Source organism: Cibotium barometz, chromosome 18 (genome assembly GCF_041138505.1).
Source record: "Cibotium barometz isolate CiBa-2024 chromosome 18, ASM4113850v1, whole genome shotgun sequence".
Taxonomy (NCBI): domain Eukaryota; kingdom Viridiplantae; phylum Streptophyta; class Polypodiopsida; order Cyatheales; family Cibotiaceae; genus Cibotium; species Cibotium barometz.
In genome coordinates this window covers 23,918,590-23,933,983 of record NC_141063.1, presented here as the reverse complement: position 1 = coordinate 23,933,983, position 15,394 = coordinate 23,918,590, and the positions used below count along the sequence as shown (strand labels likewise).

Sequence of the window (15,394 nt, the reverse complement as noted above, 5' to 3'; positions counted from 1 at the left end):
CTGAATCTGGAGCTGACAAGAAGAGGGCCTGGATCTCGGAGGTTGAAGGCTTCTAGCTCTCTGGAGGGACTGTGCCCGATCTATGAGACCAAAGAGCTATGGTCCATGAGTAATGTCAAGACAACATCAAAATTACAAACTAGCTGCCAAAAGGAAAACATGGCATATGTACTACGCAAGCCCTATCTATGCAATGGAGTAGGCAAAAAAAAACTCGTGTCATATCATGGATGGAGCACAGGGCCACAATATTCACTACATGTGGTGGTACCATAGTCACCAGAAACGAGAAATGGGAACGGAAACGTTTGAGGAATGGAAACGGGGAAACGAGTTTTTAGGGGTGGAAACGGCCGTTTCTTGTGACAACATCACTTGGGAAACGAGAAACAGCCATGGAAACGGATGGGGTCCTGAAATGGAGAAACGTGTTTCTAGGGCCTGAAACGGCGGTTTCTTGTGACTATGGATGGTACCCTCTGTGGCACCGAAGGATGTCCTGGATTTGGATCTCATGGGTGGAAGGTCTGGATCTATTTGGACTGGGGCCTCTGTCTCTTTGAAGATACCTGCAGCTGACCAATAGCATTTTGCATGGCGTGAGACATGTCTATAGAGGTAATTAGGTTTTGCAATGAAACCATCTGGAAAGAGGAAAATTTTATTGATGTCTTATCTTCATGTATCATCTGACCTTGAGCCTCAGCCATACATACCTCCTTGTTAAGAAAACAGGCAGCAACACATCTCCTAGATATAACCATGTAGCCTCAGTCATGAGCTTCAGCAATAAGCTCCTCCGGGTCAAGGATAGGTGGTGAAGCAGTAGCATGTTGACTCATATTGGCTACCTGTCTTTGCCTCTGGTCATGATCTTCAGCAATAGGTTCCTCTGGGTCGAGGATAGGCGCTGAAGCAGTAGCATGTCAACTCTGGATCTTGGTTACCTCTCTTTGCCTCTTAGTTGGACTCCTGGTTTTGGGCCTGGATCATCTGGTGACTATCATTAGGGCAGCATCCTCTATCCTTATTCATTTAGGTCAGGGCTGCTGTGAAAAAGGTCACTAACGGGTATATGAAAGGGAGATTGTCTAGCTTGTTCTGTTACCTCTGACCTTACTTTTTGCTACCCTCCGCATTTTTGAAGAAAGAGGTAATGACTGATGAATGGTCTCTCTAGAAGCCCTCAAGTTGTGTCGAAGCCAGTTCATCTTGAGAAGGAAGAGGCCCCTGATAAGGAAACTCCATAAATCGTGATGAGGCCCAAAAGCTTCTTGGAATAAGCAATGATATGTACGTTCTGATCTTATAGTAGATGTGGCATTTAAAAAGGTAGTGCTCCGCTGTTTCAATCTCTCCCATCTTACATAGGTGGCAAATGCTGTGAGCCTTCGTGGCTGTGGATCTCTATATAGCTCTGTCTTGCATCTCAAACTGTGTGAGGGGATCCAGTCTAACCAATTGGAATCCTCATAACATGTGACGTGTGCCTTTGGAAACATCTTGGTCTCTGAATGAAACCATTAGTGGTAATACGTAGGGAAAGGTCTTTGTAAAATTGCATCTTCCTGGAAAATGAGGTCATTCAATCCATGCACGGAAGATACAAAGCTGAATGATGTCCATGTGGATGATCCGGTTCAGCTTCTGTTTGCTGAGATGGAGGTTGGTACTGGACCATGGAAAAAGACTAATGAAACTGGAAAAAACTCTTACAAAAAGATAGACTAGCTGTATGTCTACCTCATCGTTGTCATCGTCATCAGCATCAGCATGGTGTACACTATGGTGAGCATGTGAATACATGTGAAAGATACATCTCCAAGTCGGTAGAAGAAAAGGAGGATTATGTGGGTGTGATATCATCATCTTGATCCATCTAGAATATCTATCATAAGTGAGTCTGTGACTGCTGAGAGACTTTCCAATCCACCCTCAGTGGGGGGGGTGTAGCCCGGCAGCCATAGTACAAGGATGAAGGGAGGAACAAGGGATTGCAGGTTTCCAAGAAGGGATCTAACTCTCAGCCCAAGAAAGGTACAAAGCTTCAGACCAAGGAGGGGACAAGAAGAACAAATGCATGCAAAACAGAGCATTAGAGATGGAGCGATCCAAGGTTGCAGCAAAAGCTTTTCAAGACAAGATCCAAGTGGTCAAGGGTGCCTCAAGTTTTGGAAGCAGGATGCCAAGCATGGAGTCCGCATGGAGTGATGATGTCAGTCATCCAAGATTAGTTGGATTCCCGTCATCAAGCTTAGCAAGAGTGATGTCACATGCACAGATGTGGACATACTTAACTCCCCTATTCTAGCTAGGATTAGGAGTGTTTTTAGGCATGGGCCATGGAATTTTGATGTTTTGTTCCGACAGCAGTCGGGTAGATGTAGGGGCAGTTTCATGAGCCTATAAATAGCAAGCGCAAGTTCAGTCATTAGTCATCTGATTCCTCATAGGTGGGATAGGTCATAGGCATAGATGTTACCTTTTGGAGGCCATGATTGGCTAGGATCTATGTACATCTTGATACATATATACAGAAAACACTCTTTCAGCAACTCCTCTCTCTTTCCTTTGTTCATCTTTGTGTTTTTTCATGGTTCTTAAGATGGGCAGTTCTTCTGCATGTTACAGTCTTGACCTCCATGGAGCAGAGTCGACAAACCCTGTCCTCTCTGGCAATGCCCTCTGCTGTATGTCACGTCTGGAAAAGCGCATCTAGCATCAGGGGGGCTGCCCTGAATTCTGTCAAGATGATAGGGTGTGGTACCTATGGTGTGATCTGGATCATGCGCAAAAACATCATAATCTGAAGCCTCTCCATCCTCCTGCAAACCTCCTCACCGAGGTCTGGCTCCTAGAAGGGGGTTCCATACATCACTGCGCGGGTTATCAAGGTGTTGGAGTGCCATTCCTTAATGCTAGGTTCCTGGAAGAGAGAGAGAGAGAGAGAGAGAGAGAGAGAGAGAGAGAGAGAGAGATGTTTAACTTTTTGTTCACTTTACAGGTTTGGGTCCCATGAAGGGTCATTTTCTGGCTGGAACCCAACTGCCGCTGGAGCAAGCAGCTCTTCATGGTCAGCAAAAGAAGGCACAATGAGACAACCCATAAGAGGTTTTTACCCCACTCCAGGTGTAGAGTCTGTTTGGTCTTACAACTTGTCTGGAGGTTGATATGCAGCCGCCTCGCTGAAGATGTCTCAATGCTGTAGACTAGGGTTGGGTGCCCCTTGATCAGTGCTGTTTTACTATGTTGAACCCTCAAACCTACAGTAAAATGAAATTCCAGCTTTGAATTGGATTCATCCCAATCTTTCCTGACATGTTAGATGTATTTCTGTGGGTAATGAAGATTCCAAGATGTGAATCCAATTTTGTGATGGCCTGGGGAATCTCTTTCTCTGTGTGTGTGTGTGTGTCATGTGTGTGAAACCATCACATCTCGTGACCACATGTTCGTTTAAAATGTTTTTTAATATGCCTCTGTTTGATGGCCTACCATGTGTGATGAGCTTTGTGGTTTACAAATCTACTCATATTTTTGGACAAATATGTTGTTGCTTATCAATGCATCTTAATTAATATTCGTAGTTAGTACTGCTGCTTTCCTTTTTCTTGTATGTATATATATATATATATATATATATATATATATATAACAATGTAATCCACGACCACCCCCCCCCCCCCCCCAAAAAAAAGTGAAAATAATAATAATAATAATTGTGTTTGTGTGTGTGTGTGTGTGTGTGTGTGTATATATATATACACACACACACACACACACACACACAAACACAATTATTATTATTATTATTTTCACTTTTTTTTGGGGGGGGGGGGGGGGGGGGGGTGGTCGTGGATTACATTGTTGATGCGTGCTATATGAAATCTCTGAATCTCTGGGGGTAGTAGGTTAGGTGTCAAGGTTCGAATTGAAATATATTTGTAAGGAGAATTTGGGAGCAAAAAATGTAGTATCCAAGTGGGGGTTCAGATGTAATTTTGTGTTTGTTTTTTGCTTTTAAAGAAAACATATACGAGTGATGCTTGCACATGGAAATTGACGAGTGCATGCAAAATTTTGGAACAACGTTATCTTGAGCTACCACCAGAGCAAAGAAATTACACAAGTGAGCTTGTAGTCTACAACTGACAAAGCGGAACTGGAAACCAGAAAGTTGGGGGTAATCCCATGGAAGATAAAATGGCATGTAAAACAGCTGACACGTTATAATAAAAACTAACGCATTTCATGTATTGTAAGTGACAAACATGGAAAATAATACACAGAAAATATGATACATATGCTAACTCTTGTGTCAAGTTGAGGTGTGTGTGTGTCGTGAATCATTATTCACATCATGTGTACAATGTATATGCGTATGTATGCATTCATACTCTTGCCTATTTGCATGCCAACTAAGCTCCAAACCAAACCTAGCAAATAGTTACCACCTCCTTGAGACGATTAGGTCATATATCGTGTTATTAATATCAAAATTAGTGCTACCATCCCCAAGTGCCCCTTTGTAATGCAACACAATAAAGTAGTCAGTCTCACTTTAAATATTTCATGGAAATTTATGTTATTTATTTGCCCTTATTCATTGCATCTTATCTTTCAAGAATCATTCATGCTTGATCTTGAGTCGTATCAACTTAGCCCACTAAGGGTTGCCTTGGTGTGACAGCAAGGTTGGAGCAATCTAGTAAGAATATATCTGCGACATGCCTCTCTGCTCTTGTTGTTAGTGACGCCAAGGTTATTTCTTGCATCTTCTCTAGATTATCTCCCCAGCAACGAATGGATTAAAGCCCATGTAGAAACAAAAAGAAAGAAAATGATGGGGAAACAAGTCTACCAAGGATCTACAGCAAGAGAAATGAAAGATGGCTGCACTGTGATCCACTGTAAGTATCTTTAAGCTCTCCCTCCTCTTTGATAATAAGAATCTTTAATGAGCAATTTTCAACTTGGAGCCCTACTTGAGATACTTCTCTATTGGCATTTCCACAATTTCACATGTGAAGTTCTTCACCACATATCTCCCTTTTGTTGCAATCATGGTGATCATCTACAAGTCCTAGTCAAGGAGTGCTTTGGCGTGCCTCAATTGAGGCCTTAAAGAAAGAATGCACTTGTAGGCTTGTCCATGGCCAAAAATGTGAGAGTGGAGGTACAAAAGTTTGCAACCATGACAAGCCAATCCCTTACCAATCCCAAGACGGTGATTGGCTCTAGATCCAACAAGAAGAATGGTCTGCCCATGTGCTCTTTTTGGGGGGTGTTGGGGGGTCTGATCCTCACAATCTTCAGGATACCGAAGATATAGCATTCATGGTCGAGCATGTATACACAAGGGCTTGCTAGACTTGGCCTCTCCATGAGACTTGTACCCCTTATTGCATGGTTCTGCGGGCACTGATTGTTTTCAGAGATAACCATTACTAAAACGAGGGGCCTCCAAGCGCAAGTATGATTGGACTCAATTCTCTTAGCACATCAACCAATCCTCTAGCAACCCTTCCTTCAAAGGTTGGCATCATAGTCAACCCTTGGCTCCAATCCATAATGAACTTTGTTTGCTTCATCTAAGGCCTTCCTATAATAAACATAAGCAAGTTGACATTCATCAATTTCCACTATAATGATTGACATCATATCATGATATTAGCATAGGCAGATCCCTGACCATTCTTTATGGATCAAGCTAAAAAAGTTTGATCATTGGGTTCTAGTGGTAGAGATTCCAAGCTATTCACAATTTAATTGCTTAGTCAAAGCCTCTCTATCTAACAATGCAAGTTGGGCTTGATATGCCTCGTTAGAAATGATAAGTTTTGAAGTCAAAGGAAACTTCTAGTGAAGGGTAATTGTTAGACTTTCAACTTCATGAAGTACGGTTATTGGGACCTAATGGAAGGGTTTCCATCGTAGAAGCCTTGAGCTTCTAACATCTTGATGGGGATCCAACAGGGCTCGGGAGTTGGGTAAAACTCTATTGCATGGAATTTCCACTTGACAGACCTCCACTCATGGGTAGGCTTCTGGCTAAATGGTGACTTCTAGGTCTTTGCATGGGCATTGTACTCTCCTTGGATAGCTAGGGTACCCTTGGGTACCCACTCCTTCCTGGTGACCTCCCTGAAGAAGGATTGTTGAGGTTGAGGTATGGGGAGTGGTCTCTTCATCTTCTCCGGTGAGGTTTTGGATCTCCATAATAGTGTGAGGGGTTGGTTGGGCATCACAAGAGGCGAGAGGAGTGACCTCATGTGTGATGGCTTGTAAGTGGAGGATGAGGCTTGGGATGTTGAAAGGTGTAAGGTGCCCTCATCCACCAAGGGTATGGTAACCATTCCATGGGGAATCTTGAGGGTTGTGGTTCTTTTTCACCAACCGACTACACAATTAGTGGCTACAGCCATCCCCTCCCAAGGATGATGCTCTTTTTCATTGTACCTGCCGAGGGGGGGATGTGATAACACAAGAAGATGCTTATAATAAATCTAGGTTATGTAATGCAAAGAAGGACCATAACTGCATGGTCTTGCATTTATCCACTCATCCATGATAAGACCAGGAGAGAGAGGATTGGAAGGAGGGGGTGGGGGGGTCACGTAAAACTTTAATACGCAAGTTTAGTTCCAATATAACATTCAACTTCAAAACAACCAATGATCATGGAGTGGAAATTTTTTACCACTATAATGGTTGTTGTTGTCGAAGGTGCAAAGGGTGCGTGGCCTAATAAGGTCCACGTCTCCCAAGACAACATGTTTTGGATAGCCCTAGTGTCAATTAGAGTGGGCCATGCAACTAGGTGGTTTTTCTAGGAGAACTATAGCTCTTTGCGTATGTAAATGTGATTGGTTACCCAATTGTGAATCATCTCTCATCTAAGGCCTTCGGAGGATCATGGTGTATGACCCTCTTCTTTGAATAAATCTATCACCATGAATGTGTGGTGGAAGCTTAGCCTAAAGGTCTTAATCTTTGCATCCTAAAGGATGCCCAAAGGCTCGTGCCTATGAGTAGGCTTCCCCAGGCCTCCCAGCAATCCTTGGTGATTATGCTAATGCCAACACCATCATCCAAGATTGTGGAGACCTTCGTGTCTTTATAAATAACAAGTAACACAACATTCATTTCATCACTTTCGAAGTAGTCTCCTAGCTTGTTCATGGGCACTTTTGGCTATTCTTTTATCTTGGTCATGGAAAGATTTCTTAATGTGGCACATCTCATCCTCCTCCTCTTCAAGTTTAAGAGTGTGGGTCTTAAGTTCCTAGTCATCCAGTTAGATAAGTCTCTCCAAAGTTGAGAATTTTCTTATAAAGAGAACTTATGGAGTCTCGAACTTTCGAGGATAAGAAGGTTGTGAGGCTTGTATGTCCCTCGTGTGATATTCGTGCTTACTTGGCTTGTACCCACTCAGAGGGGGGCTTGGACCTACCAATATGTTGGAATTGTGCACTAATCCTTCTCAAAGAGGCAGTGCCTTTGATGGGGTCGAAATGAAGTCGTCACCTATCACATCAGAGAAATATATTGGTGACTATGATGACCCATGGAAGGTCAACTTCCACCTCCCACAGAGTCTTCCTTTACTACATCTAGTAATACAGAATCTGGATGGATTGGTACTAGAGGCAGAGTCTCCAGAATCAGCTCTTTGGCTTCTTAAAAGTGGCATGGGCTCAACTACGTCTTTTGGCACGCTCTGAGGTTTCTTTATTGGTGCTATGATTGATTCTTGAATGGGGTCAAGGATATGTTATGTGAATGCCCTTATGGATTCTTTTGGTTTGAGGTAGTCTTGGGCATTGTCTTTTTACCCTTCCCGCGTTCCAAATTGAGAAGAATTGGAACTTGGTTCTATGGTGAGAACTTCTATAATGAGCTCATGTGGAAAGTGGGACTCTTTCTTGCACTATGTGTGCTACTGTGTGTTTTGAGGAACACTTATCCCTAATGGTACGACAAAGGAGATATATATTGATCTAACTCCGATTGTTGAGTTTCTTGTGGCCATGGTCAGCTTAAAATAATCCCAGCTCAAGATCAACAATAAATGTTTAGTTACAACTCTTCCCAAATCTCAGATGGATTCAAAGCAGTTTTTCCTTCTTCACTTTCTTGAGTGATGATCATTTGCTAGGACCGAAGGCCAGGTGGGCTTGAGGACGTGTGGTTTGATGCACTATAGTCGATTGTATTGTCGTTTTCAATAATTAGTCTAGATCGGTTTTGCATCAAGGGTTTCACTTTGGTGAAACTCTTCTCTAGAGCTTCTTGAAGTAGGTCTAAACAAATGATTTCAGACTCTCTTTCCTTTAAATGTATAACACAAATAATAGGTTTTTATTTTTTAGTTTTTGGTTTTTTGGTTTTGTGAACCCCTTTTTTGCTAGGCTCATGTCTCTAGGTTCACACCTCTAGAATCACGTGTCTAGGCTCACATCTACAAGCTTACATCTCCTCCAGGTTCACATCTCTAAGCTCATGTCTACAAGCTTACATCTCCTCCATGTTCACATCTCTAAGCTCACATCTATAGGATTATATTTATGGGCTCATGTCTGTAAGCTCATGCATTTTTTGTATGAACTAGGCTCATGTAGTTTATGTTTATGTAATAGGCCTACTTCGGGCACATAAATTTATGTAATAGGCCTATGATAGGGTTGGTGTACAATTATTGTGGGTAATAATTATACTTTTTGTGTTTTTGGACAATAATTATACTTTGATTCCCCTATAAAAGGACAAGAATTTTCCTTGGAATTTGTAGCTAGTATTGATTGTATGATGGAAAAATCCTCAAAGAATATGAGTAGCTATGTCTTTACAAGAAGGTAGTAATTGGTAGTAGGTATATCCTTACGAGTCTTTAAGATAGTAGTAATTGGTACAATATTAGGCATACCTACCTCTAGACTCAGGTCTCCAGAATCACGATTTACATCTCCAGGCTCACGGCTTCATGTCTCAAGTCTCACAGTTCACGTCTATAGGCTCACAGCTTCACATGGAAGTGATGAAGGATCCTAATCATAGATAATAGTTGTTATGTAAGTAATTAAGTGTTTTTAAGTTGTTTTTGTTAGTTTTCAATGCTTCTAAGCTACCAATTCAAACAATGCATGAACAAAAACTACCTATCCCACTCTTATCCACACTTAATGGAGCTTAATGCTTATGTTTTTGGAGTGGATTCCACTCCTAATCATAAATGTTAAGCTATTGCTTGGCTAAATACAATGAAATCTAAGCCTTTTAGGCTCTAAAATCATGCTAATCACCAAAAAACCAAGGGTGTACTTTTCCAAGATATGAAAATAAAACACTGCCTTAATGTAAATAAACTTCTTCATAGTTCAATTACTATAGTGTGAGAGTTTCACAAATGAGCTGATGAGTAGATGATACGCATGGAAACCCCTTGTTTCTTTCTATAGTGAGAGTTTCACCAATGAACTGATAAATAGATGGTAAGTAAATGATACACATGGAAACCCCTTGTTTCTTACTTCAACACAAAGATAAAAAGTAAGAAAATTTGTTTATTTGGTCCTAGTGGTAACAAAAGAAGATGTTATTCAGGGCATGTAAGTCCTAGTAATAGTAGGTGAGGCTTGTTCTTATTACCATAATTTTTACAAAATTTCCAAATCCATGATCCTTTTGAAATGGGCACTATTCTCCAATAATAAAGTAGTCTTTTTCTTATGCACTATTCTCCAATGATAAAACAATCTTTTTCTTATACATAATGACTTCCACTTTCAAATAGATCCATTTATTTTGAAAACCTCTACCAAATGGTATATTTGTGCATACAAAAATCTACTTATTGGAATCTATAAGAGGATACAACACTCAGAAGAGTTAGGATCTTTCGTAGCACAACACTTTAACCTTAAATTGCATAATAATATAGATAGACAACTAAACTATGTTATTGAAGTGATATAATAGGGGCCTACTATGAGTGAAAAATAAAATTCATTAATTAGTTGGAGGAATATCAATCTTGCACCTTTAACAAGCCTTAAATCATTAAAGCTACGATTATCAAGAGCTAAAGTTATCAAGGCATGATAAGGCGTCGGTTGTTGATGTTTGACGAGACAACCTGCTATAGGTAACTAACTCCATGCAAGGATGCTCTCTCTCTCTCTCTCTCTCTCACACACACACACACACACACACACACACACACACACACACACACACACACACACATTGCCCTCTGTGTGAGGGGGATTCCTACCATAAACCTCCCTCTCTGTCTCTCTGTTGTCCTACCCTCGTGGGATGATGAAGCAAAGCCCCTCTCCCTCTCTCTCGCTCTCTCACTCTACTGCTTGTTGATGTTTGGGTGTAAATTTGATGGATAGTATGCTTACCACTTATTGAGTGCATTGAAAGAGTGATTTGAAAACGAGGAGATAATTGCAATACTTCTCTCTCTCTCTCTCTCTCTCTCTCTCTCTCTCTCTCTCTCTCTCTCTCTCTCTCTCTCTCTCTCTCTCTCTCTCTCTCTCTCTCTCTCACACACACACACACACACACACACACACGCACGCACGCACGCATGCACGCACGCACGCACACACACACACACACACACACGTTTGATTGACAAACCCTCAGTATTGTTCATGTTACAACAAAATCAAGCCCTGAGAAGAATCAATGTACATTTTGTTGAGTGTCTTTTTTCACATCTTTTAATCCACAAGGCATTGAGAATCTGCCTCTATAGGATTTTTTGTCACATCGAGAAAAAATACCTATGGAGGCAAATTGTTAATAGTCTTAGAGGAAGAGCCATTAGAATAGATGGTAAAGACCCAACACCTATGTAAAATTACTAAGATAGAGGTTATATTCTAATATTAGCTAAGGAGCTTCAATGGTTTACCTAAAACTAGTGAGATAGAAGATTTATTCTAATAGAAGCTTGGGAGTAAAATTGACAATGATGAATAGTGAATTACATGTAGAAGGGGTTTGTAGTGTCTATTAGCATGTATAAGTGGGGACACCATGACTAGACAATATTATAGATCTATATTTGAATCAACGGTCATACTAAGTTACTCTATCCATGTTGTAGACTTAGCACATAAAGGACTACTAAAAATTTATATGGCAATGAGATAATTCTTATCTAAGACATATCTTAACCATTTGACCTCATTGGCCACCATCCCATGTGAATACGGGGATGCTGAGAATCCTTACTTTTCAACCATGGTTATACCTCAAAACAGGGGCTGTACAAATATGAACTAGCTCGTGCTTAGCCCTTATAATGTGAGGCTGAAGCATTAATGTCCAACATCATCCCGCAAGTAGTAGAATGCATGTCCATAAATGAATTTGGACCTTTTAGGGTGTACTTTTTATCTTTAGAGATTTAAGCCACCAATTCACTTGGCATTATTGGAGATCCATCATTATATGTTGGTAGCATTAAGGAGATATAGGCATTAGGGGTGATTTATTATACATGCTTCCTTGGTTGATTATTGTTTGAGCATAATCATGTGGTGTTTGAGTAGTAGGAGAGTGAGTCCTAAGATTCCTCAAGTTTGGTCAGCATTCACTAGTATCAAAGTTTCCCATTCAATTGCTTATGGAACACCACTTGTGGTAGTTGAAATAGTTTTTTACACAAGGCACCATACAAGTTCTCACCTTTGATAGATAGGCTATGACCACCACAAGCTTAATAATAGGTTCACGCTTCTCCTCCAGTTTGATTTTATCTATACATTTTCAGTTAAGGCTTCAAGATCTACCTGCTAATGTGACGTATTAGTGTCCTTTTGGATATTTCTTGATGTAATAGCCTCCTCTTCTTCCATATTCTTAGAGCTACTAGAATCGCTAATAAGTGGTTGGGCCAAGCTAGACATAACGAGTAGTCACATGACCCCTTTTGAGTCTGGATCCCCAACTTTGGGGATATTGCCCAAAACCACTATTAATCTTGGGTTCTTGTTAAAATTTTGTATTGGGCCCAAATGGAGTGAATTAAAATCTGAACATATATATGACTTCTCTTAAAAGATCCTTTTTTATTGAATTATTTCAAGAAAAATCCACTTTCTCTCTAACTAGTTTGTTTCTCTAGAATATTTATAATGTTTTGTAAATTTAGGTATTTTCAAATAAAAATGCATTACTAGGGATAGCCTGGGAGAGGGATATTACATTATACCCCCCTTTAAGGACTCAATTTTCCCTTATCTAAATAATTATGGGTAATCTTTGAGATGTTCCTCCTCTTTTTCCCAAGTTGCATCTTCGTCGATGGGGAAGACCTTCCATTTAACCAAGTATTCCTTGAACTCTGCTTCAAAGAGATTTTGTGTAAAGGATTACTTTCAGCTTCAATTCCATATAACCTTGGGTAGGTATAAACACTTGTTCATTATCTAAGACATGCTAAGGATTGGGCACATACTTCTGCAGAAAGCTAACATGAAAAATAGTGTAGGTCTTTAGATGATCAGGAAGCCAAATCTCATAGGCTTGCTCTCCTATCCTTTGGGTTATCACAGAAGGCCCATAATATCTAGATGATGATTTATTATACTTTCCTAAAGGAAAAATAACTTCTTTTTTGGTATTACCCTAAGCATAAAAACCATATTACCCTGTTGTTGAAATTCCTGAGCAAGTGTTAGCTACATTGGCTGACATTATTCTGAACGTGTGGCAACATTTTTGGGATATATTTTTTGTACTATGCAATTCACTTTATGTAGATAATTATGGAAAATCTACGAGCTTACAACTTGTGTTATGCCAAAACATAGTCAAATCCAAGCTTACAACTTGTATAATGCTGGTAGTGTATACTTAGACTAGGAGCCTATCCTAGACTAGCTTTTAGGCCCTCAGACATTACTTGGGTGAGCGGGCATTGTAAATATGTTGAAAAGATGCAGGGGGGAGAGAGCTTGAGCTCTTGCAAGCACACACATACTCACAAAACCCTAATAGAGAACACACAAGGTGAGAGGCTGAAAATCTTCTTCTTCTTCACTCAACACTCAACACACCATATACAAGATAAGAGTACACACAATATGAAAGGCACTCAACCAATACATACACGGGTTCTCTATAGTGTGAATCCAACTAAATGAGCTGGCGCTATAACTATGCCAGTCTCTAGAATGGCTGTCACACAGCCTGCCATCCCACTGGCTGCATATCACCCAAGATCTCACCAACCATGCCAGTGGTGTAAGTGTGGGGCCTATCCCCCACGCGGGTCATCAGTGTCCACCGCCTCACTAGACGAGCTCGATATCTCAACACTCCCCCTCGAGCTCAACTCCATCTCATGTATACCAAGTGAAGCCCTGAATCTGCGGAGCTTCTCTGTACCCAATGCTTTGGTGAAGATGTCAGCTACCTGATCCTTTGTGGTGCTGACATAAACAAGGTCAAGGTCTCCTGCCAAGACCTTCTCTCTGACGAAGTGGTAGTGGACCTCTATATGCTTCGTACGAGCATGAAAGACTGGGTTCCTGGCCAACTATATACTGCTAATGTTGTCACAGAAAATGACAACTTGTCTATCCACTGATAGACCCAAATCTGCAAGTAGCTTTCTCAACCAAGCTACCTCACATGCTGCCATAGCAGCTCCTCTGTACACTCGGCCTCTGTACTGGATAGAGCAACCGTGGGCTGCTTCTTGCTGCTCCAAGTCATAGCAGCACTCCCCAAAGAAAACATGAATCCGCTAGTAGATCTCCTATTTGAGATACTACCAGCCCAATCAGCATCTGTGTACCCATGTACACATATCTCTGTCCCAGTCTCATAGAATAGTCCACAATGCAAAGTAGACCTCACATACCTCAGTATGCGTCTCACTGCATCCAAATGCAGTTTTCGTGGAACCTGCATAAACTGACTCACCAACCCAACAGCATAGCTCAAATCTGGTCTGGTGATCGTCTAGATCAAGCTTCCTACTATGCGTCTATACATAGTAGGATCCTCCAAGATCTCTCCTGAATCTGCACTCAACTTGCCATTCTGATCCAATGGCACTGAGATAGGCTTACAGCCTGTCATACCATACTTGGACAACATGTCCAAGCCATACTGTCTCTGCAGTAGTCCAATACCATGTGGTGACCTAATCACCTCAATGCCCAAGAAATATCTGAGCTCCCCCAGATCCTTCATCTCAAACTTCTGTCTAAGCAAGATCTTTACATCAAAGATCTCTGCATCATGGTCCCCCGTAATGATCAAGTCATCTACATAGATGACAACAAGCACAACTCCTCTATCACCATGTCTCACATACAATGAGAAATCTGCATTGGCTACAATAGTGACAAGATATTCAGAAATCTTGTCAGACCATGCTCTTGGTGCTTGCTTTAAGCCATACAAGGTTTTCTTCAACCTGCAAACATGCTCGGGGTGACTCACATCCTCATAACCAGGTGGCTGCAACATATACACCTCTTCTTGCAAATCCCCATGCAAGAATGCATTCTTTACATCCATCTGATGTAAAGACCATTGCTTTGACGTAGCCACTGCTATCACAACTCTCACTGTTGCCATCTTGGCAACTGGGCTAAAAGTTTCCTCATAATCAATGCCATATGTCTGCGCATATCCTTTGGCTACCAATCTAGCCTTGTACCTGTTTATGCTTCCATCACTGTTATGTTTTACTTTGTACACCCACTTGCATCCAATGGCTTTCTTGCCTTCAGGCAATTGCACTAAATCCCAAGTCTCATTTCCATATAGTGCATCCATCTCCTCATCCATAGCTTTCTCCCAACACACATTTCCAATAGCCTCATCAATGCATGTGGGCTCTACAACCTGCACAACTTTTGCCATATATGCATAGTGATGTGCCACATAACCATCATATGTAAACCTCTGCATAGGGTTTTTCACTCTCCCAGATCTTCGCAGCTTTTCATTCATGGCTTCCATAGCCTTCTTTACACCAGGTGTTCTCATAGTTGGGATCCCAAGCTCCTTATCAAGGCTCATATCTGAGCCACTAGACTCTCCATCAACATGAGAATGCCCTGCAGAAATGTCAGGCATACCAAGGGGCTCAATCACTTTCTCTTTTCCTTTACGTGATGTACTAATCACATTTGCAGGACTGGTATTATGATGTAGCCTGCCACTCCAAGACCTCCGACATTTGCAGGACTGGTATTATGATGCAGCCTGCCACTCCAAGACCTCCGACATTTCATGCATCCAATAATAGCCTCAACAAATCTTCATTGACATATTCCATGGAAAAAATCTTCATGTCTTGGTTAGCTGGGTTGATCATCACTTAGTTGTAGTCTTAGAAAATGTATCTTGTATT

The 15,394-nt window shown here is 41.2% G+C and overlaps 1 protein-coding gene across 3 annotated transcripts in view; it reads left to right on the top strand.

Annotated features, from left to right (window-relative positions):
• Positions 1–3,368, top strand: part of LOC147629096 (uncharacterized) — a 76,123-nt gene extending 72,755 nt beyond the window's left edge. For all 3 annotated transcript variants that reach the window (XM_086812342.1, XM_086812343.1, XM_086812341.1), the window contains one exon: positions 3,005–3,368. In XM_086812342.1, coding sequence (XP_086668468.1) covers positions 3,005–3,170 — 166 coding nt within the window. In that variant the 3' untranslated portion in view covers positions 3,171–3,368. The remainder of the gene's footprint in view (positions 1–3,004) is intronic.
• The last annotated feature ends 12,026 nt before the right edge of the window (positions 3,369–15,394 follow it).